General features: G+C 42.3%; 1 protein-coding gene across 2 annotated transcripts in view; it reads right to left on the reverse strand.

Moving 5' to 3' along the window:
• The window catches only part of Gtf2a1 (general transcription factor IIA subunit 1), a 34,546-nt gene extending 22,835 nt beyond the window's left edge, over positions 1-11,711 (reverse strand). The window contains exons 1-2 of one of the 2 annotated variants that reach the window (XM_021657464.2): positions 11,221-11,711; positions 8,290-8,391 (exon numbers count right to left, since the gene is read on the reverse strand). In XM_021657464.2, the coding sequence (XP_021513139.1) occupies positions 8,290-8,391; positions 11,221-11,250 (132 nt within the window). In that variant the 5' untranslated portion in view covers positions 11,251-11,711. Of the gene's footprint in view, positions 1-8,289; positions 8,392-10,753; positions 10,907-11,220 lie in introns of those variants that run through there. The other variant, XM_060387992.1, reaches the window with a different exon arrangement.
• Positions 11,712-27,318: the final 15,607 nt, after the last annotated feature.

The raw sequence follows: 27,318 nt of genomic DNA on the forward strand, positions 1-27,318 counted from the left end.
GCATATATAAACATATATACACATATAAACACTTTTTTTTAAAAAATAATTAAAATGTGAGAAACTGTTTTTTAAGCCAGGTGTAGTGGCACAGTACTTGGGAGGCAGAGGCAGGCAAACTCACAAAAATCTGCCTGCCCCTGCCTCCCGGAGTGCTGAGGTTATATACAGGTGTGAGCCACAGCGCCTGGCTCCAACTTGGTTCTTAAATTACATTTCTGACCCTGTGGTTAACCTTGTAACTCCCAACCCATTACACTTTGTTTGTTTGTTTGTTTGAGGTAGGGTTTCTCTGTCAGTTTGGCTGTTCTGGAACTCAATAGATCAGGCTGGCCTCAAAGTCAGAGATCCACCTGCCTCTGCCTCCTGGGTGCTGCGATTAAAGGCATGCACCACCACCACCTGGCTGCCATCATACCTTATTTTAAAATTTATCTTATTATTTGTATGTAAGACTATATGAAATGCTTGTGAATGAATGACCTCACTAACCAAAAGAGGGTGTTGAATCCCCATAACTAAAATTACAGGCAGTTGTGAGCCACCTGAAGTGGGTTCCAGAAACAGAATTCTGTGCTCAGAAAGAGCAGTTATCACTTAATGACTGAGCCATCTCTCCAGACACATTTCAAACTTTTTTAAATTCAACGTTTCATTTTTATTACCATCAGTTGGTCTACTCACTGTAATGCAAGCCCATTATTCCAACTAAGCCTCTATGATAAGCAGAAATACTGACTTCAGGTAATGTGCAGCTGGGTCAAAACTTGTAAATGAGAAGGTTTTGAGTGTATTTCAGTGATAAGAGTACTTGGCCCAGTTAGGATGAAATTAGAACCACAAATCCAGAGCCACAAGAAAATTAAAAAAAAAAAAAAGAGACAGAGAGGAGCCAGTGGCTGCAGAAGAGGAAGAGCTAAATCTGAGGTGAGATCCCAGGCTTACTCTATCAGCAGGAAGTGAGCCACAAGCCATTCTAACGAATTGTCCAGGTTATTTGGTGATATTTGCAAACTTGAGAATACCCGTGTTAAAGTCTAGACCAATACTTTTCAAGTTGAGGACTGCAACCCATTAGTGGGTCATAAAAAGTCAATGTTGAAATTTTCTATGAATAAAATCAAACTGAGAGGAAAACGAAACATAAATAGTTTCTGTATTAGTACTTCTGTTATACCGTGTGCATAAAAGCTTAAGAAACATTGTTTTCTGCATTATTGACAGGATTGGCATTCTAAAGTTTACAAACACACCTCTGCTTAACTGTACCTATAATAAGTCATAATCAGTAGATTATAATATGTACTTATAACCTAAAAATATTACCCTGTGTGAATATATTTTGAAAATATACTAGACTATTTTGGAAACTACATTCCAACTGGAAGTCTTGAACCATTCTCAACTCAAATATGATTTTTCACATACATACATACATACCCATGATAAAGTTAAATTTATACAATGCAACTAAAATCAGTAAAACAGAACAACTATAAGGATATTCTGTGATAAAGCTATGTGACTGTCTCTTTTTCAAAGTATCTTATTGGATGTATGTAGTCTTCTTGTAGGGGTGTGAACTATGATGCGCCTCTGTGTAAGATAGGGAAGTACCCAAGACACTGTGATGTAACAGCTCTATGTTAGGTTATCTAGACATAAGCACCATGGCATTGCACAGGTATTCTGACAATTAGGTCGACACTAAATGATCAACAGATGACTTGCATCTGCAGAATGGATAAGCTGGACAGAGAAATGACTCACAACCTGGATTCCATTCAACTGGCTGGGGAGAGATTTCATTATTCTAGTCAGAATGCACACAACTTAAAACTCACAAATCGCTTATTTCTGTAAATTTTATTTTATTTTTCTAACAAAGCTGACCAAAGGTAACCACAATCTCAAAAAAAAATAAAATAAAGATTGGGGCTGGAGAGAAGACTCAGTAGTTAAAAGCACTTGCTGCTCTTCCAAAGGACCCAGGTTCAATTACCAGTACTCACATGACAGCTCTCAACAGTCTGTAAGCCCCAGCTCTACGAACTCCAATGCATGCTACTGGCACAGAAACAGAATGATGGATCAACGGGATTGAACAGAAGGCCCAGAGATAAACCCACATACCTACAGATACTTGATTTTTGTCAAAGAAGCCAAAACCATACCATGGAAAAAAGACAGCATCTTCAACAAACGGTGCTAGTCTAACTCGATGTCTACATGTAGAAAAATGCAAATAGATCCATATTTACCACTCTGCACAAAACTAAAGTCCAAGTGGATCAAAGACCTCAACATAAAACCAGACACACTAAACCTGTTAGAAGAAAAAGTGGGGAAGAGCCTTGAACTCATTGGCATAGGAGACAACTTCCTGAACAGAACACCAACAGCACAGGCTCTAAGAGTAACAATCAATAAATGGGACCTCATGAAACTGAAAAGCTTCTGTAAAGCAAAAGACACTGTCGTCAGAAAAAAACAACAGCCTACAGACTGGAAAAGGATCTTCACCAACTCTGTAGTTGACAGAGGGCTAATGTCCAGAATATATAAAGAACTCAAGAAGTTAAAAGGCAACAACTCAAGTAATCCGATTAAAAAAATGGGGTACAGAGCTAAACAGAACTCTCAATTGAGGAATACTGAATGGCAGAGAAACACTTAAAGAAATGCTCAACTTAAAGAAATGCTCAATGTCCTTAGTCATCGGGGAAATGCAAACAAAATGACCCTGAGATTTCACCTAACACCCATCAGAATGGCTAAGATCAAAAACTCAAAGTGACAACATATGCTGGAGAGGATGTGGAGAAAGGGGAACCCTCCTCCACTGCTGGTGGGAATGTAAACTTGTACAACCACTTTGGAAACCAGTCTGGCTCTTTCTCAGACAATTAGAAATAGTGCTTCCTCAACATCCAGCTATAGCACTCCTAGGCATATATACAAAATACGCTCGAGTACATAACAAGGACATTTGCTCAGCCATGTTTGTAGCAGCTTTATTTCTAATAGCCAGAATCTGGAAACAACCCACATGTCACTTAACAGAGGAATGTGGTACATTTACACAATGGAATACTACTCAGCAACTAAAAACAAGGAAAGGATGAAATTTGCAGGCAAATGGTGGAAACCAGAAAAGATCATCCTGAGTGAGGTAACCCAGAAGCAGAAAGACACACATGGGGTATACTCACTCATAAGTGGATATTAGACATATAATATAGGATAAACATACTAAAATCTGTACACCTAAAGAAGCTAAGCAAGAAAGAGGACCCTGGGTAAGATGATCAATCCTCATTCTAAAAAAAACACAAACAGAACAGACATAGGAAAAGGGAGAAAATAGGGAACAGGACAGGAGCCTACCACAGAGGACCTCTGAAAGACTCTACCCTGCAGGCTATCAAAGCAGATGCTGAGACTCATAACCAAACTTTGACAGAGTGAAGGGAAGCTTATAAAAGAGGGAAACAGACAGATGTGGAGGGGACAGGAGCTCCACAAGGAGAGCAACAGAACCAAAATATCTGGGCACAGGGGTCTTTTCTGAGACTGATACTCCAACCCAGGACCATGCATGGAGATAACCTAGAACCCCTGCACAGATATAGCCCATGGCAGCTCAGTGTCCAAGTGGGTTCCCTAGTAAGGGGAACAGGGGCTGTCTCTGACATGAACTCAGTAGCTGGTTCTTTGATCACCTCCCCCTGATGGGGCAGCAGCCTTGCCACATCACAGAGGAAGACAATGCAGCCAGTCCTGATGAGACCTGATAGGCTAGGGTCAGATGGAAGGGGAGGAGGATGGCCCCTATCAGTGGACTGGGGGAGAGGAGGAGAAGAGGGTAAGATTGGGAAGGGATGAGGGGAGGGAGCTACAGCTGGGATACACAATGAATAAATTGTAATTGATTAAAAAATTCATTTTTAAAAAAAGAATGAGAACTTAGCAATCATGGTAAGTAGTCTATTAACTCAACAAAGATAAAAATACCATATAGGTAAGCACCAAGCTTATACTATCAAGTAAAGTTTGATTTAGTCAATGTTTATACTTTATCTTCATTCTTTAAAAAAAGATTCAGATCTACAACTGTTTTGCCTGAATGTATGTTATGTCTAAAAACCACAGAAGTGAGAGGGCATTGGATTCCCTCAAAATGGGAGTTATGGATGGTTCTGAGCCTCCATCTGGGTACTGAGAACTGAATACATGTCCTCTGTAAGAGCAACAAGTGTTCTTAACTGCTGAGCCCTCTAACCCTTCAATTTCACTTTTACATAATTTCAATTTATCAGAAAGTTTCAGGTTCTAGATATGCGCTTTTAAAATAATGTCACACTGTTTTGGCAAAAGTAACTATATCAGTAATGCTAAATTAGGGATACTGAATTATTTAATATTTCTTTTGCTTAGAAAACTGGAAGAGCCCTTTTACTTTATTTTTATTTTCTATATTTCCCACAAGTAAATATTAATTGTCATACCCACACTTTGGCAATTTTTGCCTAGGTACCTAAAATTGACATGAACAAAATTTAACTTCTGTTCCCAAAAAGACTGAGGTATACAACTGTGTTACTGAGACAGTCTAACAGCTAAACTTTATTTAGCTCTATATAATAAGTACTTATGTAGATATTATCATCTCCTTTAGAGAAAAGGAAACTGAAGAACAAGAAGTTGGACAGGTTATCCAAGACCAACAAATAACAGAAGGCAAAAACAGGATAATTACAAACCAGAAGTCTAATTCCAGTGTCTCTGAATACTGACTGTACCCTAGGTGCTTCACTTGCATCCTCATGGTCCTTGCTTCTCATTTAACCAGTTACTTCATCTACTTTCTATTTCATCTGCTCTTTGGAGAAGCTGAGTTCCCTAACATCTTTTAGAAGCTCAGCTGTACACTTTATCCAAGAGCTAGGTACTTTGTGGAAATAGAGAGTCATTTAAAATTTCTAGCCCAACACAATGCTAGATAATGAGCACTTCACAGTTTGATTTAAAAGTAAATTCTGACCATCTCTTGACATCTTCTAGCATTTCTAGAAGATGGTAGAGATGTGAATGTAGGTCTTTTATCTTGTAGCACACCTAGGTTCACATATCTACTTCTATCAGCTAAAGGCTCTTGTCAAAGAACAGAAAGCAGGTATTTAACCAATTTATAGTTTAGTTATTTATATCAATGTATCAACTATCCATGTATAATTAGGGTATAGTGAGAAAAGTGGTTCTCAACTTGAGGTGATTTGCTACCACTTGCTTACAAAGATTAGCAATAAAGACATTTTTTTATTTTTATTAATTAGTTTATTCACTTTGTATACCCCACTGTACCTCCCTCCCTTCTCCCCTCCCACCCTCCCTTCTCTTCCCCACCTGTGCCCCTCCCCCAGTCCACTGATAAGGGAGGTCTTCCTCCCTTTCCCTCTGATCCTAGTCTATCAGGTCTCATCAGGAGTGGCTGCACAGTCTTCCGCTGTGGCCTGGTAAGGCTGCTCCCCTCTCAGGGGGAGGTGATCAAAGAGCGGGCCAATCAGTTCATGTCAGAGACAGTCTCTGTCCCCATTACTATGGAACCCACCTGGACACTGAACTGCCATGGGCTACCTCCGTGCAGGGGTTCCAGGCCATCTCCGTAAGTGGTCCTTGGCTGGAGTATCAGCCTCAGAAAAGACCCCTGTGCCCAGATTTTTTTTTTTTTTTTTTTTGGTTCTGTTGCTCTCCTTGTGGAGCTCCTTTCCTCTCCAGGTCTTAGTATCTCCCCTTCTTTCATAAGCTTCCCTGTACTCTGCCCAAAGTTTGGTTATGAGTCTCAACATCTGCTTTGATAGCCTGCAAGGGTAGAGTTTTTCAGAGGTCCTCTGTGGTAGGCTCCTGTTCTGTTCCCTATTTTCTCCCTCTTCCTATGTCTGTTCTGTTTGTGTTTTTTAGAATGAGGATTGATCATCTTACCCAGGGTTCTCTTTCTTGCTTAGCTTCTTTAGGTGTACAGATTTTAGTATGTTCATCTTATATTATATGTCTAATATCCACTTATGAGTGAGTATACACCATGTGTGTCTTTCTGCTTCTGGGTTACCTCATTCAGGGCGATCTTTTCCGGTTCCCACCATTTACCTGCAAATTTCATGATTTCCTTGTTTTTTATCGCTGAGTAATAATCCATTGTATAGATGTACCACAATTTCTGTATCCATTCCTCAGGGGCATCTGAGTTGTTTCCAGATTCTGGCTATTACAAATAAAGCTGCTACAAACATGGTTGAGCAGATCTCCTTATTGTATACTTGAGCATATTTTGGATATATGCCTAGGAGTGGTATAGCTGGATGTTGAAGAAGCACTATTCCTAATTGTCTGAGAAAGCGCCAGATTGATTTCCACGTGGCTGTAAAGTTTACATTCCCACCAGCAATGGAAGACATTTCTTAACATAACCAAAAAGGTGCTCCCGGCCTCTAGTGAGCAGAAGTCAGTTATCTGCTAACATTCTTTAAAGAAGCTATTAACTAATCAGTCCAACACGTCAAACACACCAAAGCTGAGGCACTAAACAAGAGGCATAGAACCTGACTTTAAGAATCATCTCTAACTGAGGATTCTATTTTATCAGCACATACGCAAAGGGTTAAGGATGTGGCTCAGTGGTAGAGCATTAGCTTGGCCTATGAGAGGCTCCAGGAAGCGGGAAGGTAGTTACATGGTTTTGTACTTGCTATTCAGATATAGGTAGGTCTGACAGATTGGGTTTATCATTTACTCTGGGGTTTTGTTTTCAGTTTGTTTTTCTTAAGAGTCTCACTATATACCCCTGACCATCCTGAAACTATGTAGACTAGGTTGGCCTCAAATTTGTGCAGATTCTCCCACGTTCCTGTCCTTAGTTGCTCAGGATTCACTTTGAAGATAATTTTTAAAGTGTCATTCCCATACAGTTACTTGCCAATCCACAGTCCATTTCAATTCTGACCACATCAGACACCTTGCCTAGCTCCCACAGTTTACACAACAAAGTGAGGTCTTAACACTTTAGGAAATGATCTCAATAATTAGACTGGTTTTGTTGAGATTTCCTACATTATCTAGTTTAAAATCGACCTCACCATGCATCTCAGTTCATATTCTAACTTGGCACTGAGCCTTAGCAACCCTGATAATCTGTGAAACAGTTAAAGGAGAAGGGCCAGATCTAAATCACAGTGCCCACTATAATTCATAAAACATGCAATGGATGTTAACCTTGCTAACAAGGAAATCTGTGTAGCTCAATGTGGTGATCACTAGCTTCGTGTAACGATTTAAATTTAAATTAAGTAAAGTTAACAAAGATTTATTTCTCAGTTCCTCTAATCACATCCCAAATGCTTAACAGCCCCATGTGGTTAATGACCACCATGCAGCAGATGACAGACACAGAGCATCTCCACTGCAGAGAGCCATCCCCTCAACAGGCCTAGTTTCCTACTGTCAAATACAGGGCACATTCTGAAAATTCTAATGAGGCCCTGAAGAAATTTAGTGCAGAGAATTAGGTTCATTCTGGTCTAACAGCTTTAACTCTTATTACAACCCAAGATAAAAGATTATGCCCCACTTAATAACAACAAAAATAGCACTATTAAGATTCTAGAGCCATATCGGTTATTACGCAGCTCAGCTAAATATTTAGCTAAGTGCCAGCCACACAGGCCAGGTATTGTGGTCCAAAATGCATAAAATATGTAAATGAAGATACATCATTTTTTCCAGGACAATTCCATTTCTTTGAATACAATGTCTTACAGCTATGGGGACCTGTGGTTAGACTGAATTCTCCAAGCTGTCAACTTTCAAAGCAAGAACAAGTATAAAAAAATCCCAGATTGACCCCTACCATAGTCAATTAAAGTTTTTAGGGCTCATCCCTACACTCATAGAAATTATATCAGCCAGGCAAACATCTGTAATCCCAGCACTCAGGGAGGCAGAGACAGGCAGATCTCTGTGAGTCTACAAAATTTGTCCAGGACAGCCAAGGCTATACAGAGAAACCCTGCCTCAAAAAACTGAATGAATGAATGAATGAATTCCTATCTTACAGGAAAAGAAACTGAAATATAAGTTATCTACCCACAGTAAGAGGAAGAACAAATGACACAGTTGAGGTTTAAGACCAATACCCTTCACTAGATTAGTGTCTCTCGTTAAACTCAAACATTTACCCTACAGAAAGAAAAGTTACTTATTGTTGAAATAGTCTTTTAAAAAAGGCAAACTCACGGTTTTTAGTTCCATCAGGACTTGCTCATCCACTCCATCATCCAGAAAGATGTCTCGTACATCATTAATAACATCTTCAATCACAGATCTATACAATTTAGGCTTTAAAGGAAAAATAAGATTCAATAAAAGACTGATTTAACAGGCTTTGAGAAATCCTTAATTAAACATCTAATCCTTAAATACAAACCATTTGGTCAATTATCTAAATTTTATTTTTAAATTGTGACTTTAAAGACATGGCAATCCTAAGCCAGGATTAGCACGCAAGAGGCAGAGACAGGAAGATCTGAGTTTCCAGACAACTTTGATCTACATACAGATCCTGTATCCAAAAAAAAAAAAAAAAAATTGGCCTCATTAAACTGGATTTGATGACTATATATTTTATAGAAGTATAAGACTGGGCAAAATAGTTCATAAAGTTCTTTATGTACAGGCTGTCCATACAAATTCCAGTTATAATTTCCTTGATTGTAACCAAAATATCTAACATTCTGATTTATAATAGTTTATGCTTATGTCTGGTTCCTACTATCCATGCTTGGTTTAACCACTGTCTGTCCTGTCTCCTAACCTTTCCAATTCTTCGACTTTGGGGAACTTTTTGTTCATTAGGCATCTCCTGGTCATACCCATCGATCTCATCAGTACTCGCTAATACAAAATGACATCACTGCTTTTTTTCCTCTGCCCTAGTTTGTACCTTCAAGCTACAACACTCTGGCTGTGTAATTTTAAATTGGTAAGATAAATTTCCAGCAAACCAGATGTTTTAATGTCTGAAATCAGTTACCCCAAGCCTTTTCCTTAGAGATTAAGACTCTGAGATACAAATCTGGGTTCTTTCAGTAGCATTTACTCATGCAACAATTAGCCTACAACTTAACCAATTTAGAAGCACTATGAAAGAAAAAGGGAAATGCTTAAATTCTAAGCTTTTGTCTTTATTACAGTTAAGGTTTTCAGATCTGTCCTTTCAAAACACAATATTTCCTTTCAAAACACAATATTCCAAACTCTGAAACTGGCAAATTAGAGGCTGAATGTGGCATCATCAAGTGATTAATTGGAAGGTTCCTTTTAGAAAGTGCTAATTTTTGGCATAATACTACGTAAACTGGGTGGACTTTTATACTAGACACCATGATAACCGCTGATAAAACTAAAACCATCACCTAATATTTAATTCTTAAAATGCAGTTTAACCTGTGCCTTTTCACTTTCTCTACACAGCTGTGTTTTATGGGCATAGATTTCTCAGGGAAGCTTCAGTCACTATTTCTTTGAAAACTTCATGCCTTAGGTTTTTGTATTAAGAAAACACGATAAATTGCCAACATTTCCTCAGTACCTGATGAACAAAACACTACTAAACCCAAGTCCCCCGAGGGAAAGAGACATTTAATTGTAAAAAGTATTTTTTTAACGGGAAGGATGTTTCCCCTTCAACGAAAAAAAAAATATATGGTGTATATGTATATGATTTATATACCATATATATAAGGGATCAGCCTATCTAATATAGAATGATTCAAAATTAAACCCTATAAATACAGAGAAAAAAAAACAGAACAACGATGCTGCAATTCTGGCCTACTTCCCACAACAAAGGCGGCACACACGAGCTGCTACTGCAAAACACTCGGGTCTGGGAAAGCCGCCTCCCGGCTCCCGGGGCGAAATTTCGGCGTGAGGGAAACCCAGAAAGGACCCGAGCTCCGCACGCGGGCGGCTCTCGCCTCGGGAGCACGCACCTCCCAGCCCCGCGCTCCGCAGCTCTCACTATTTAAAGCCGGATCTGGTGTTTAAATGGAGAGGCGGTGACGTAGGCCTGAAAAGCACCTTCCCATCCTGGCAGAGTCTATATTAGAGAGCGGCAATGGCTCTATATAAACAGGGCAGCCAAAGGGAGGAGGACCACAAGGCGCAGGCACTGAAAAGCAGGGTAAGCGGCCGCAGCCATGATGGATCGACCCGAGTCGCCAACGGTACGGGGTCGGGCAGCCGCGGGCTGCTCTGCGGCGTTTGGGGCCGGGCAAAAAAAAAAAAAAAAACAAAAACAAAAACAAAAAAAAAACCAAAAACGACAACAAAAAAACAGAGAAAGGAAAAGCGTGTTTGTTTTATTGTCGTTAATAATAATAAAAAGATCAAGAAGTTGGGGCGGCCTAGTGATCACACTGCGTTGGTGACTCTCGAAAAGGTTATTTTTTTTTATGTGACTGCTTTTTGCAAACCTACGGGGTCACAAGTAACCAAAAAAAAAAAAAAAGAAGGAGCAGAGGGAAGTAGGCAAATTTCAAGGCGAAAGCAGGGACACTTGGGCCACTCAACTGTAGGCTTTGTTTGTTCTGGTGCTTTTTTTTTTTTTTTTTTTGGCTAGTCGGAGATACCACGGGGGTTTTGCTTCCCCTTCGCCATTTTACCCAACGGGGAGGAACCGAGAGAAGTGCTTTCCAACCTTCTTCTTCTTCTTCCTTGTCTTTTTTCTCCTTTTTTCCTCCCTCGGGGAGGATCAGTCAAAGCCGGCGCCGGCGAACCCACAGCAGCACCTCCAGAGAGACAGCCCCGGGGGCACGCCGGGCCTCGGCGGAGTCCGAGCCGGGGTCCGGGTCCCGCGTGGGGTCCCCGCCCGGCCGCCCGCCCGCCCGGCCGCTCGCCCGCGGGCCCCGGGGGTCGGGAGCCAGGGCCCAACGGCCCTGCGGCCCGCCCCGCGGCGCTCCCGGTCCCGCCGCCGCCCCGCCGCCCGGCCGCCCGGCCGCCCGCCCGCGGCGACCCCCCCACGCCCGGCCAGGCCCGCGGCCGAGGGCGGAGGGGACCGGGTCGGAGCGCCGCCTCGCCCGGGCCCGCCCCCGCCCGCCCCGGCCGTTGCCTGCCGCCGCCGGAAACCTATCGCAGCCCCCGCCGGCCACCGCACCACGTCCTTACCACGGTGTTTGTGTTTGCCGAGTTCGCCATTTCCACACACAACACAAACAAGAGGGAACGGGAAAAAAAAAAAAAAAAAAAGAAAAGAGAGAAAAACTCAAGACCCGGAGGATGACCCAAGGCACCCGCGAGAGTGGGGCGGAAAAAAAAGAAAAAATAAGAAAATTTCTCCACAGAACCGATCCCCGAGTAGTGAAAAGAAGCGGGAGACCAGGAGGAGGGGGGCACTCCTCCCGCGGCTTAAAAAAAAAAAACAACCTCGGGAATCGCCTCAAAGGAAAAAAAAAAAAAAAAAGGAGAAAGAGAAAACACCAGCCTCGACCCCGCTGCGGGGTCTAGGGGGGCGTCACCCGCTCCCCACCCGGGCGGCGAGGAGGGAAACCAACACCGGTCGCCGCTCCCCGCGCCGCGCTGCCGCCACCGGCTGCAGCTCCAGCCGTCCGGTCCGCCTGCTTCTCCCCTTTATATAGCGAGCCAACAAGCTGCGCGAGCCGCCGCCGCCGCCGCCGCCGCCGAGAGACAGGGCGGAGGGAGGGAGGAGCGGAAAGGGCGGGGGCAGCGGGGGGCGGGGCCGGGCGCGAGACACCGCGAGAGGCCGCGTGCGCACGCGCGCCGGGGGCGGCGCCGGGCCCCGGTTGGTGGCGCCCGGAGGGCGGGGCCGCGGGCCTGGAGTAAAGAGGGCGCGACGCCGCCTTTTTCCCCCCCCCCAAGTCTCGCGTGATCACGTGGCCGGCACCCTGGCGGAAGCGTTCCGCGGCGCTGTCCCCGGAGCCGAGGGCCGGGCGGCGGCGGCGGTAACGGGACGGGGTGGGTTTTACTCAGTGACCTCAGAGGTCAAGGGTAGCGAGCGCTGCTCCGGGTGGGCGCCCAACCGCCCTGGTGGAGTGGGGAGACGCGTCAACCTCGGAGTCAACTGGCTCTCTTGAGGATGGCTGCGGAGGGGCGGCACGTCACGTGGTGCAGCTTCCGGATCCCGCGCGCCGGGGCTTGGGACGGTTTTAAATGCGGAGTCATCTTTTGATTCGTGAGCTTAGGTCGGACCGTGAGGAAGTTCGCGCCTCTTGCCAAGGACGGACCTCGCGAAGTGGCGTCTGAGGCCAAAGGAGATGAAAGCGCTGTGCCCGATGTATCTGCCTTCGAGAATTAGGAACTCCTGAAGACGTCCCTGCAGAATTAAAGTGGTTTGGCCAAAGTACCCCGAAGAGTCAGCCTCTACCAACTTCACGTACTTTAAATGAATTCTTAGGGCGTTAGGAATGACGAAGAAAGAAAACGAACTCGGATAGGACTACTAAGTGTGGACTACCGGATAGATTTTACTGTTGTTGTAATGTTAACAAAGTTCTGTGATTTGCATACTGCCCAGCACATAGTGACTAACCGCTTCTGAAACCCATGCCCTTGACTCACCAACTTGCCTGGCCTGTCACAGGAGATGAGGCAGAGGTGGTATGTTGGAGTGCAATTCATTAGGAGTTTGACCTGTGACATCCAATCCGATCTTCCTTTGTATCAGTATTTCACGGAACAGACTCCTGTTCACTTTTTCTGCATCTAGGAATTTGGGGACAAATGAAATGTATGTGGACTTGTGAAGTTTACATGCAAAAAGCAAAGCCAGTCAGCATCATTCTGTGCCGGTGAAAGCAGATAATATAGGCTATCAAACACTAACTAGTAGAACAAGGAAAGGATACATAGGACCTCAGGGAAAGGGATTAGAGAAGACAGGCCCTGAATACTGAAAAGTTAGACAAAATAGGGTCTCTCTCTCTAGAGAGATATCTATGGGATTGGTTTTGGGTCTTTTTGCGGGGGGGGGGGAGGGGGACGGCCAGGGAGTGGGGAGCAGTTTCAAGACAGTTTCTCTGTAGCCCTGGCTTTCCTGTATTTCAGAGGTAGATCTGCCAGCCTCTGCTTCCCCAGTTGCTGGGATTGGGATTAAAAGTGTGTGCCCTTTATTTTATTTTATTTATTTATTTATTTTTTTTGAGACAGCATCTACATATTTTCAAGAGGAAAGAGACCGGTACATCTGGCTGGCCTTTAGCTCACAGAGACCCACCTTCCTCTGCCTCCTGAGTGCTAGACTTAAAGGCATGTGCCACTCCTCTGGCCACTGAATACTAAACTACTCAGCAGTTCCCTGTGAAGATGATTTTGGTCTGGAGCACTAGGAAATAATTTACAGGACAGAAGTGTTCTTGGTATTTGAAATTTGATTTAATTGACATTTCTAATGTATTTTACAGTTAACCTGAAAACTGAGGAGGCCCATTCCCAGTGAGCCTCACTGCTGTTTTGAGACCCTGTATCCATACATACTAGGAACTTTTTGCATCTAGTTTTTCTTTTCTCTTTTCTGCCCTTGGTATTCTTAACTAAGTGAGCAGGTGTTTTGTTATCAGTTAAGGTTAAGACCACTGAAGACAGAACTTGGAAGAAAATCTATAAACTTCCTTCTTTATGTAATTAATCTTCGTAAGAGATTGATGAGATCTCTGTTGTTAGGTCTGATTTGTGAAATCAGTGTTGATTGGATTTTTAAAAGGATTCCTTGAAAGGCTTGAGAGATGGCTCTGCATTTAACAGTGCTTGCTGCTCTTCCCGAGGACTGAGTTTGTTTCCCAGCATCCACATCAAGAGGCTCAACCAAGACTGCTCAAGCTCTTGCAGTACTTGCCCACAAAGGATGCATACACATATATACATAAGTAAAAATAAACCCTTAGAAAAAGACAACACTATCAGACATGTGGAGGCTCTTTCCATGTTTATATAGTTTAGATTGCAAAAATGCCTAACATTTGATTAATATTTTCCCCAGGATTCTTCTCCTTACCAGTGCACATGTGCCTGACTTCTAAAAAACCACCATGGATTCCATTACAGTGTATTATTTCTAATTCTTCAATTAGCAGTAACACCCCTTCAGTCACAGTGCACGTGTGTCAACCAGTTTCAGATATTTTCTAATCTTGTATCAAAACTCTGAAATGTAAATGTGTAGAACCTCTAGCCCTTTAACTTCCAAGACAAAGACTGTAGCCAGAAAACACTCAAGCAAAACTGTATAATATTAAAGTTATTTTTATCTGACCCTCCCCTTTCTTATCTTGAATAACTTCTAATTTTAATAGCTCTTTGTAGCCAGGCTCAGTGGTGCACATTTGTAATTTCAGCATTCAGGGAGGCAGAGACAGGCAGATCTGTGCTTTTGAGGCCAACCTGGTCTATAAAGCGAGTCTAGGACAGCCAAGGCTATACAAAGAAACCCTGTCTCGAATTAAAAAAAAAAAAAAAAAATTCGTATGAAACACACTAGATTTCCCATTGTTGAGTTCATTTTTTTTTAATGTATGTAGACACAAAATAGTGCCCTTTTTGTAATTATCTTCCTCTAACTTCAAAATGTTTTATAAAAGCAGATAAAAATACCTGCATTAACCAGGCAAGGTGGGCACTATTAATCTCAGGCAGAGACAAGAGGATCTCTGAGTTCCAGGACAGCCAGATCCCTTGTCAACGTAAGAGGGAAGAAATACAAGATACAGAACAGAAACAAAATTCTCTAGTACCGAATCTTTAAGAATCATCATAAGAGCTGGAGAGATGGCTCAGTGGTTGAGAGCACTGTCTGCTCTCCCAGAAGTCCTGAGTTCAATTCCTAGCAACCACATGGTGGCTCACAACCATCTATAATGTGATCTGAAGACCTCTTCTGGCATGTAGGTATACATGCAGATAGAGCACTTATACACATAAAAATAAATCTAAAAAAAAAATCATGATGAGCTGGGCATAGTGGTGCAAGCCAGAAGGCAGAGACAGGTGAGCTCTCGACCAACCTGGTCTACAGAGAGTTCCAGAACAGCCAGGACTGTTGCACAGAGAAACCCTGCCTTGATGGGGGAAAAATGATAAATTTCCCCATAATTCTTTTCCTCTCTCTTTAAAGAGGCCTAGAGGAAGTCAACCTAGCAAAAAGGAGTACACTTAGTACCTAGATTGCGTATGCTATTTCATGGCCAGTGCACTTGAGAAATTTCTAATTCTAAACCACGAGCAGAAAATGCCTTTCTTAAAACGTGAGCAAAACCTCAGTTTTTCAATTTAGAAAATATCTCAAAGAGCATCAAAATAGTGACCAATCCAGTAACGTTTGAGTAATACTTGTTTCAGGATTATGATCTTGAACTATTTCACTTAGAGGAATCAAGGTTGTTTACTTAGATAGTATGGATGCTGTAACAGGGTCCCAGACCTTAGCACAACTGACTCCATGATGGAAGTACCATTCAGGCTGTAAAAATTAGCATACAGACAGCACTATCAGCCAAAACAAAGACCTAATTTATCAAAGACCAGAGTTCTAGGGAAAACTATAAAGTACCAGCCTTTTTAATTTTTTTTTTCCTAACTGTACTTGTTATCTGAAGTATGGCAAACCAGGATAAGGTTTTTGAGCTCAAAAGCTCACCCTGAAAAAGGCTTGGAGCTTTACTGGGATCCTGAACACCCAGTGTAATCACCACCGGGCTAATAAGGACTTGCTATTGGCTTAAACCCATGTCTGAGTAGTCTTCTCTGGCGGGTATCCTAACAGCTCCGTAAATGGTATGAGAGAAATATTTCTGTAGGAACTCAGTTGATAGAGTACATAGTAATCATGAAGCTCCGGGTTCCAGCCCCAGCACCGCCTAAAACTGGTCATAGTGCTTAAACCTGTAATCTCAACAACGGGGGCAGCAGCAAAAGTATCAAAAGATAAACATCATCCTTGGTACATAAGTTCACATCCAGCCCAAGTTACATGAAACCTTGTTTCAAAAAAAATAAATAAACCAAACTAAATTTTCAGTTATTACATCCAAACCAACTGTGAGATATCTTTTCCAAAAAGGAGAATTTAACTCCTGATGTGAAAAAGCACCACTCATTAAGTAGATTACCCAAGAATTTATTTTTTTCATGGCTCTGGAAACTGGCATTCTGAAACTTAAGTTTTGACAGGTCCATATAGTCACGGACACTGGATAGAATCCTGTAATGGTTAACTCTTGTGTTAATTTGTCTGGGCTAATGAATGTCCAGATAAGTAATAAAACATTATGAGTATATCTGTCAGGTGTATTGCGATTTGGATTTGCTTTGGATGCTCAGTTGACAACAGGTGGAGTTTTAATAAGTGATTGGATTCTCCAGATTCTGGTCTAATGAAAAGATTATTCTCTTGATGAAGTAATAATATGAAGGTATTGTATTTTGGGGGTTGGTGAAAAGTGGGAAATGGAGCCTACTTAAGAAAGGCTGGAGGCATTTCCTTGCCTTGGGGTTTTTGTGTAATCCTATTTTTTTTGCTTCTTTCCCACTATGATGTGAGCCAGTCTGTTCTGCCTTACCCTCCCTCCCATGAACATCTGAAACTAGGAATTAAAATAAATCTTTCTCCACTGTAAGTTGTTCTCTCAGGTATTTTAGTCACAAATATTTTAAAGTCACTAATAATACAAGTATTTTCACCAGGGATTGGCATTTGCGTCAGCAAATTAAATACTGAAGATTGTGATCATGAATGTGCATTCCTATCCTCCTATCTGTCCAGACTGAAATAAAAAGGCAGGATGAAGGTGAATCCACTCTCTGCTTGTGCTGAATCATCTGTCCTCTTCCCTAGGACTTTCGTATTTCTGGTTTTCAGGGTTTTGAGCTACACCTGGGAACTTAGAACATGATGCTCTTAAGTTTCTGCCTCTTACTCTAGTTCTCAGTCCTACAGATTTGGACCTGGTCTTATACCACTGGCTCCTGAGATTTTCTAAGCCTTGGGAATTGCCAGGTTCTTCAGTTTGTAGATGGCTGATCACTGGATTTCTCAGCCTCTATAATGATGTGAACCTCTTGTCCATATGTATCTCCTACTCTTCTTGTTTCTTTGTAGAACACAAATAATATCTCTTCCTTGCTTATTCCCAGTATCAGGAGCCCAGCAATCACTTCTGTAGTGTTCCTTAGTTTGTATATAGTTTGTACTCACTATGTAGCCCAGACTGTCCTTGAACTCATGGAAATACCCTGAGCCTTCTGAAAGAGTGCTGAGATTGCAGGTTCGAGCTGCCATGCCTGATGCCTCCATGTCTTTTATTTCCCTTTTTATAAGGTACCAGTTAGGTTGAATTGTCACATTACCTAGGCAAGACCTTAATCTAACAAGAAGTATCCTTAAAAGAGACACACAGTGGGCTGGAGAAATGGCTGAGCAGTTAAGAGCAGTCGCTGCTCTTCCAGAGGACCCAAGTTCAGATCTTTGCACCCATGTTGGACGGCCGGTTCACAACCACCACCAGTAACTCCAGTTCCAGAGACTCCTACGTGCACTTCTAGTCCCCCTGGTCTCTCTGTCTCTGTCTCTTTGTCTCCCTCTTGGTCTCTCTGTCTCTGTGTGTGTGTCTCACACATGGCAGACACACATCTACATATAATAAATAAAAATTTAAAAAAGGCATACAGAAGAGAGCAGGAGGAGAAAAAGGATCACAGGAATAGAAGTTAGAGTGATACAGCCAAAATCATACTGAAGAGTCTAAGAATGAATTGCTGTGAGCTCTGAATTTGTTTTTAAAATAATACAAATGCAGAAGCATGGATAGGTATAACTGAAACAAGTTTGACCATTTGAACTTTGTTAAAATTAGATTCAGGCTATAATTCATTTCAACACACTATTTTAAACGTGTGTGTGTCAGGGTCTTTACTATATAGTATTGGCTGTCCTAGAACTCTCTATGTAGACCAGGCTGACCTCAGACTCGCAGAGACCCTCCTGCCTCTGCCTCTCAAGTGCTGGGGTTAAAGGAACATAGCACCACACTGGCTCATTTTTTTTATATGTTTGAAACTTTCCATTAAAAGGTCTTTGAAATAAAGGACTAGCCAGGTGTAGTGGTGCATCTTTAACCCCACAATTTAGGAGGCAGAGACAGGAGGAGCTCTATGAGCCTGAGGCCAGCCTGGTCTACATAGCGAGTTTCAGGATAGCCAGGACTACGTAAAGAGACCGTGTCTCAAAAATTAGCTAATCGATTACAAAGTTAAAAGGCTAAGAAAATGGCTCACTGGGTGACGTGCTTACTTTGCAAGCCTGAGAAGTTGAGTTTGGATCTCCAGCACACACATACAAGCCAGGCATGGTAGAACATACCTGTAAACCTAGTGCTTGGAAGCAGAGAGGTGGATCTCCAGGTCTGGCTGGCCAGCTAGTCTAGTCAAAACAGGGAAGTTCCATGCTCAGTGAGGGACCCTGTTTCACATAATATGGTGAAGAGCAGTAGAGGAAGAAACCTGACATGGACCTTTGCCCTCTGGGTGGACCGCCCCACAGACAAACACATGTAGAGTGCATGCACACACAAACATGTACACATATATGAAGCAAACAAGTTTGGGGAGCTAGAGAGATTGGTTCAGCAGTTATGAGCACTTGCTGCTCTTGCAGAGGACTTGGGTTCAGTTCTCAGCACACACACAGTTCCAGATCCAGGGGGATCTGACGCCCTCTTTTGGGCTCTGAGGGCACTGCATGCATATGGTACACTTAAACATATACATGCAAAATACTCATGCACATAAACCAAATTATTTTTAATTACTAAAACTTTCACAAGTAAACCCAATGAAGCATTAATTTTAGCATTGATAATAGTTCCATATTTTCATGGCTTATTTTCCAGACTTGGTAGAAATTCCTAAGAAATCCTGGTATTGTAGTATAAATGTAGCCACCACTAAATACCATGCTTAATTACACTGATTTACTCTATCCAATCCCTGTATCTCAGTTTTATAGGCCTGCTCTTGAATCACAAGTGCAACGGATTAGGAGAGGTAAAAACAGGTGAAAATTAGGGTGCTTGTGTAGATGTCTGTACGAAAATATTGCTCTAGCTGTCAAGTGATCTTTGGTTTGCCTGCCAACATTTTTCTTGTGTTTATTTGCTTTTCACATGAGCAGGTAATTCATGCCCTTAACAAAGGGATAAGAAGTGATTATTTACTCTCAACTTGCTACAGCCTTCTGTACTTGAGCCAGAGTCCAGTGGTGTTGCCTGCATTGACTTTAACAGTATTTGACAGAGATTACTACATACAAAGAAAAATCTTTGTGAGAGGTCTCACTACATAGCCAAAACTAGCTTGGGAATGCCTGATCATTCTGCCTCTGCCTTCCAAATATTGGGCCCACACACATGCATTTCTGTGCCCACTTTACATATTCAGGATTTTGGTTTTTTTTTTTTAGACAGGATTTGTCTGTGTAGCCCTGGCTGAAACCTTTGAAACCTCAAAGACTACCCCCAGTGACACACTTCCTCCAACAAGGCCACACTTCCCATTCCTTTCAAATAGTGCCATTTCCTAAGCATTTAAACATATGACCCTACGGGGGCCATTCTTATTCAAACCACCATACCCTTCTCTCCTTAAGGTATTTTGCTGATGAGAAAAATAATGAATGCACACTATTTCTTAGCTTTAGTGCAGCCTGGCTAAAGCTTTCCTCAAACTCTGAGAGATACCTGCCTCTGCCTCCTGTGTGCTGGGATTAAAGTGTATACCAGCTTGTCTTTTAACTTTTCACAGAGTATACCATAGCATGGAAATGAAATTATAACATACAGACTATATCTTAGAGAATTAATAATTATTACAGCTTGGGTATCCCCTATCCAAGATGCTTGGGGCCAGAAATGTTTTTGGATTTTTCTGGATTTATAGAAGGAACCATCTTGAGAATAGGACCCAAGTCTAAACACAAAATTCATTTAGGTTTTGTACATACCCTGCTCACACAGCCTGAAGGTCATTTCCCAGAGTATTTCTAGCGTGCCTGCATTTTGAGGGTGGACCTTCGGGTGAGGTCAGACATGGCGTTCTCTCCCAGCATCCTCCCTTCAACACTCACAAAGCTTTTAATTTTGCATCATTTCCATTTTTAATTAATTAGTTAATTGATTAATATATAGGCCATGTCTTCTATGCAGGCCAGGCAGGTATAAAACTCAGAATCATCCTATGTCACTTATGCATTCTAGGATTATAGATATTTACCACCACGCCCAGAAAGTCTTCATAGATTTTTACATTAGGGATAGCCAGGCTGCACTAAAGCTAAAAAATAGTGTGTATTCATTATTTTTTTCATCAGAAAAATAACTTAAGGAGAGAAGGGTATGGTGGTTTGAATAATAATGGCCCCCGTAGGTTATGCTTAGGAAAATGCTTAGGAAATGGCACTATTTGAAAGGAATGGGAAGTGTGGCCTTGTTGGAGGAAGTGTGTCACTGGGGGTAGTCTTTGAGGTTTCAGAAGCCCAAGTCAGATGGCCTGGCTCTCTCTTTCTGCTGCCTGCCTGCAGATCTGGGTGTAGAACTCTCAGCCCCTTCTCCAGCACCATGTGTGCCTGCCTGCCACCATGCTTCCCACTGTGCTGATAACGGAATAAACCTCTGAAACTATAAGCAAGCCCCTTTATGAGAGTTGCTGTGGTCACAGCGTCTCTCCACAGCAAGAGAACACTGACTAAGTCAAAGGGCTTATTCTGGCGACAGTTTGAGGGGTTACAACCTGTCACCATGGAAAACGCGTGGTAGAAGGAGCATGAGGCAATTGGTCCCACTGTGTCCACGGAAGCACAGAAGTGAATGTTAGGGCTCACGTGGCCTCCCCCTTTTTAACTTCTTACCCAGTGTAGATCTCACTGGGGAGATAGTGTCACCCACACTGTCAGGGTGAGTGTTCCCTCAGTTAAACCTAGCTGGGAACTCCCTCAAAGACGCACCAGTGCTGTATTTCCAAGGCAATTCTGAATCCCAGTAAGGTGACAATGATTAGCCAGCACATGTAGGTCGTCGTTCTCCAAAGTTACTTTTCTATGGAAGTTACGGTTCTAAGTTCAAAGGGTACATGGTGTCATTCAAATATTTTCTGAGAACCAAGACCTACCGTGTAAGGATGTTTTAGTAGGCAAACAGAGTAGATGGTTTAACAACAAAAAGTAAGAATGAGCAGTTTACGACTTTGTGTACTCTGCCAAATTGGCAATTGATATAGTGGGAATTTATACAACTATGTTTGGCATTAAAAAAAAAAACAAACAAAACTTTTTTAAAGGTTTTTTTTTTTAATTATTATTATTATTTTAATTATATGTGTGAATGTTTTGTCTGAATGTATGGATGTGCACCACTTGTGTGCTTGGTGTCTGTGAAGGTTAGAACATGGCACAAAGCTGCAAAGCTGAGTTATGGGTGTTTGTAAACCACCATGTGGGTGCTGGATCCTAGAAGAGCAACAAGTGCTTCTGACTGCCGAGCATCAACCCTGCCCTGTTTTGAAAAACTTTACTCATATACTATTTCTTATTGCAGTATTGAAGCGGCTCCCCAAAGGGTATTTAATGGTTTTAATACTTGGTCCCCATGGAGAGATACCGTGGTTTTTGCGATTGCTAACTTTATAATGCACTAATCCACTGGTGCATTCACAGCTGAGCAGACGAGTTAGCAGAGGTAGGTCCCCGCCTTCTAAAGGTCTGTATCGTCCTGAACGCTCACTGCTAGCCTCACCTGCTTCCTGTATATTACAAGGAAAGCAGCCTTCCAACCCTCAGTCATCACCATGATGTTCTGTTTCATCCTAGGCCCAAAGTGAGGGAGACAACCCACATGGAACCGAAACCTTTGAAATACTTGAGCCAAAATAAATATATTTTTTTCAAGTTGTTTTTCTCAGGTGTTTTGTCATAGCTGCTGAACAGTAACACAAATAGTACGTGAGTTAGTAAGTGAGGCTCTTCCTGTATTGCGGGGAGGAGGTTCAAACCATATTAAACAATAACTTTATCCAAGGTCAAAATTTGTAATTTGTGAAATTTTAGAGGTAAAAATTAAAGGATCTTTGCATCTGCCTCAGCAATGTGGAACTATCCAGGAATATGTGAGCGTTTTGCATTAGAACACGTTGTTCTCCAAAATTGTCAAATTTCTTAATTATATAAATTAACTTTTAAAATTATATAAATGTGGGAGAAGAGAAAATTGCATAGTAGATAAAATTAAGACTTGAGACAGGGTCTTCACCCCAATTAAATATAGTTGTCCTAGTCTTCCAAAAATATTTGTTATTGCCTAGCATAATGGTGCCCACCTTTAATGTCACAGTTGGATCTCTGTGAATTCGAGGCCAGCATGGTCTACACAGTAAGTTCCAGGCCACCCAAGGCTACATAGTGAATGAGATACCATCTCAAAAAAAACAGTCAAAAAAGTCTTTGTTAAATCATTTGAATAACTGATTTTGTCTGCTTCTGTGTCAGTCAAAAGCCTGCATCGTCCTGTTTTGAAAAGCAATTTCTCAATTACTGTATTTGGCAAAAGTGATCATGCTCTACAGAGATTCTTTCTAATGGAAAGCATTGCCATCTAACTCCACTATAAATTGTAAATGCTTCCATAAAACAAGAAAAATGAAGGATGGTCATTTTTAGTAGTAGAAAATTGGGACAGAGAATTCTTTTTCATTTTACCTAATGAGCCAATGGCATACCTCCCGTTATGGAAAGAGAAAAATAAATTGTGCCTATGCCAAAGCTGCTGCCCAGTAATTAGAAGAGAAAGTGTACATTGGAAAAGATCCCACTCTTGCAGCTTCCCAGGAGCGTGTGCTCCAGAGTCAATTGGGTTCAAGTGTAGTCCCCCCTAAAGGCAAATTACTTAATCTATAGAATGACATTCAGTAATCTTACCTTAGAGAGTTGTGTGAGAGTGAAGAGATATCTCCCCTTGTACACACTATACAAACCCCTTGAATAGTGCTTGGCACAGAATGGATCTTCAGTAAATGTTAAACCCCTGACAACACTGATAGCATAGAATGTTAAAGGATGGATTCTACATTGTCTCTGCCTAGATCTCAGTGAGCATTGGAGTAGAACAAACCTTGGGAAATTAGGGCATGGTTGTAACCCAGACTACCGATGAGGCACACAGAGCTATCTTACAAACACATGCATTTTTCCATTTGTGAAGTGAGAATCAGAAAAAGAAAACAACTGCATGTTTGAGATTAAACATGCATCTCCCTCTCAGTTAGTATATTTTTCACCGGTATTTCTGAGCTAAATCATTTGAGTAACTGATCTGTTTCTCTATCAGTTGAAAATCATTGCTTGGTTTTCAGGAATGATTCAACTTGTTTACAACTAGATTCTTTCCATGTCCTCTCAATAAGATATAGCATTGCTCATTTTTTGAAGTAGAAAATCTATTATTCTTTCTCAATAACTGTTACATTAAAATGATCTTTTTTTTCCCCCAGACTTCAGGTATATTGTATTATAATATGTGAAATAAATGACATTCAGTACTGTCACTTGACCATGGGCTGGCAAAATATGCCTGAACCCAGAAAAAAACACAGGGCCCTGAAAGCACAATGTCTGGAAACATTTCATGTTTTCTAGTCTCCGTGGTGAAATGTGTTGATAACAATGGCTTCATTTTCAAAGTGTAGAATTCCTCACATATTTGCTTCCAAATTCTCTCTAATTTCTGCTAAAGACAGTCAGGTCTAAATCCCTTCTTTCTAAGTCTATTTCCTTTCCCCTGCACTGACTCTCAACTTTCCTCTCTTCTTTCTCTCCAATCCTTGTGTTCTTAGTTTAAAACACTTGGAAAATATTTGGCATAAATATTTTTCTTAGACAGGCAGATCTCTGTGAGTTCAAGGCCAGCCAGATCTACAATGTGACTTCCAGGACAGCCAGGGCTGTTGCACAGAGAAACCCTGCCATGAAAAAACTAAAATAAAGAAATAAAATAAAATAACCATTTTCGTAATAAAATATGAATATATTTTATGTCTAGTTATCATTAAATTATTTTTATACACTGAGCCGTGGTGGCACTTGCCTTTAATCCCCAGCACTGGGGAGGCAGAGGCAGGCATACATCTGAGTTCAAGGCCAGACTGGTCTATATAGTGAATTCCAGGACAGCCAGGGCTACACAGAGAAACCCTGCCAAAAAACCAAAAAGGAATATATATATGTACATATATATATATTCACTCAATAAAACAAAATATAAAATTTTGAGACAGGTCTCAGGCTGGCTTTAAACTCACTGTGTAGCCACAGGTGACTTTGAACCTTGATCATTCCGGGCACTGTGTAATGTTTATTGAACATACAATGAGTCTGTGTTCTAGGCCACAGCATCTTAAACTATGGGTTGTGAATCCGTTTGGGGGTTGCATAACTGAAGGTGAGTATCATGAAACATTTGGCAAAAATAAAAAGGTTCTGAATGTACAACGACGAAGAATTAATTTAAAATTCAAGTAGGTAGGGACTCTGAGGCGCCTCTAGCTGTGTTCGCTCACGTCGCATCCTGTGACTTCACCGCGTGCTTGGTTCTGAACCTGCCCCGTGCACACTGTCGCGCGGCGCATAGTCAAGCAACGCTGCCTGAAACACGTCAGCTCAAGGATGGCCTGTATAATTGAGGATGAGCTTCTGATTCTCCCACCTCCACCTCTGGATTACGTAGATTATGTATGTGCCACTGGGCCAGGTAACGTTGGCCTTGCACGTGCGAGGCAAAGCACTCTACCACCTGAGCTACGTGCCCAGCCCTGTATACCTATTTTAGATGCCTAGGTACCTGGGGAAACATAAAACATTTTCAGGTGTGGGACTGAAGAGAAAGCTCAGCAGGTGAGGGGCTTGCGGTTCTTCCAGTGGACCGGAGTTCAATTTCCAATACCCACCTCGGCGGCTTCCAACCAGAACTGCAGTTCCAGAGGATCCCACCCCCTCTTCTTCCCTCCATGAACACTGCACTCACTGCATAAACATGCACACAAGTTTTTTAAAAAAAAATCTTGCTGGGTGTGGTGGCGCAGGCCTTTAAGCCCAGCGCTTGGGAGGCAGAGGCAGCTAAAATCTTGAAGGCCCGTCTGGACTACATAGCTATCTTAGAACTAGACAGTGAGATCTTACCTCAAAAAACAAAATTCCATCCCTCCATCCCCCCTACCACCTCCCACTCTCTCACACCCTCCCACAGCCCCCTCAGGTGAAAGGGGTCCAAAGTGGAAAAGGTTTGGAATATTCTGTTTATTTAGCCATGATGTGACCAGAATTTCAGGTGTGTGGCTCACTCTACTGAAAACCGGGATAATAGGAACTGGGAAGAGGAACTGGGTTTATTTACAGTTTTGTCTAGAACTGAGGAAGGAAAATTCTCAGCTTCCCTCTGCCTTGCAGCAGTGTTAGAATTCACAGAAAAGATGAAACAGATTCCAGGAAATGTGCATGTATTGATTTAGCTGTGCAATAAATCCTCAGAACTGGGAAGGAGTCTTCCTGGGAGATAGGGTTTAGGCCTATCCTTACTTACTTCTAATTATGGCTCCCATTACTGAAGTAGTACAGAAAGCCAGGCGGGGATTTTGGAGACTTGGATATGAAAAGGATTCCCCCGCACTCTGGAATCTGGTTAAAGCCTTTTCCAGTCACTGTGCAACAAGAACCCTAGCACAATTACCAGCTCTGTAAGGCCCCTTTCCCTTCCCAGCCATAAACCTGCAATTTCTAGCAATCTCATCAGAAAACCCATTTGTAAGGAAAGGAAATGCCTAACTCCTTGTATAACCCTAGTGGCTTTCAGTTTTACCTTGTAAGATCTTAATTCTGTTTCCTTACTGCTTAAGCCTAAAGTAAAATATCTTTAAACAGTTTCTAAGTCTGCTCCACGATATCAGCCAGACCTGAAATTCTCCTCAGCATTGAAGCCTCAAATCCTGGCTTTGCCTAAATCAAGATCTCAAATATTCCATTTTTACCAATGAAGACTCAGGAGCCAGATGCTTGGGTAAAAACCTTGCTAGCTCAGAGAGGCAACCTTCCTACTCAGCTCACGTCCAGAAGGTGAGAGACCAAAAGATTAAAAATCAGCCTTGATTAAAGTTTAAGGCCTAAACTAGCTGGGTGAGGTCCAGTAATGCCCTGAGGGGAAGAACCTGCCATACTGCATTCTTTCCCCACCCACTAGAGATACAGTTGCTAGGAAACTGGACCCTCCCCCTAGGGAGGGACACCAGATCATTAATGGTTTGGGGACCTTCCTATAGCCAATCATTTCAAAATGTAGCATTTTGACCAATAGATGCTTGCCAGACAGGAACCACCCCTGCCTTGGGCATGCTGGGAGGGACCAGAATCTTTAAATCACCCAACTAACCTGAGCACAAGGCTCTTGGCTCTCACCGCTTTAGAAGATCTTCATGTGGTTTGCAACGGACTCGGCTCCTGGTGGTGGTCTTTTGGGGTATCACGATTTGGGCACAACAAAGGATAAAACCAAAAACCAAAAGCCCAAAGCTTGCTAGCTCAGCTGACAGCCCAGGGAAAAAAAAAAAAAAAAAGGCCTGCTAGCTCACCTGCTAGCCCAGGAAGAGAAAGCCAAAAACTAAAAGCAAAAGAGCTGTTTCCTCTTCTCCACGATGTCCTCCTTCTCTCAAAGTCCTGCCTAGCTATTTAATCCCTGTCAGCTGGGTTTCTTACTCCACCTCCTGACCAAGGGTTAACTTTAATAAACCCTGTGTACTTGTGCTCTTGGATTAAAGGTGTGTGTTAGGGCTAAACCACACAAAAGAAGAAACTGGCTTTTACAGTTCACAATCTCAAGGTTCACAATGGGGTCAAATATCCTGCAAAAGTTTCACCCATCATCGTTATTTCAGCCCCAGTCACCCCTGTAAGGTGTCTCACACATCGACAGAACTTTGTAAAAGCCACTTTCCCTGGGGACAGACTGCTCCTCTGGCTGCCCTCAAACCTTTTCTTTCTCCCAGCATGAGACTCCTGGAAAAATTCCCATTGGTTGGGGACCGTTGTCTCTGCAGTCGGATAGCCAAAGGGAGGGGGCCGAAGACCTCTTTAGAATATCTTCATTACAGCCAGAAGGTTGAAGTGATGACTGGAGTTGTTGCAGGGGAGGAAAGATAATTTAGATTATGAGCCCCAGAGGAGAAAAA

Source organism: Meriones unguiculatus, chromosome 7 (assembly GCF_030254825.1).
Source record: "Meriones unguiculatus strain TT.TT164.6M chromosome 7, Bangor_MerUng_6.1, whole genome shotgun sequence".
Lineage (NCBI taxonomy): Eukaryota > Metazoa > Chordata > Mammalia > Rodentia > Muridae > Meriones > Meriones unguiculatus.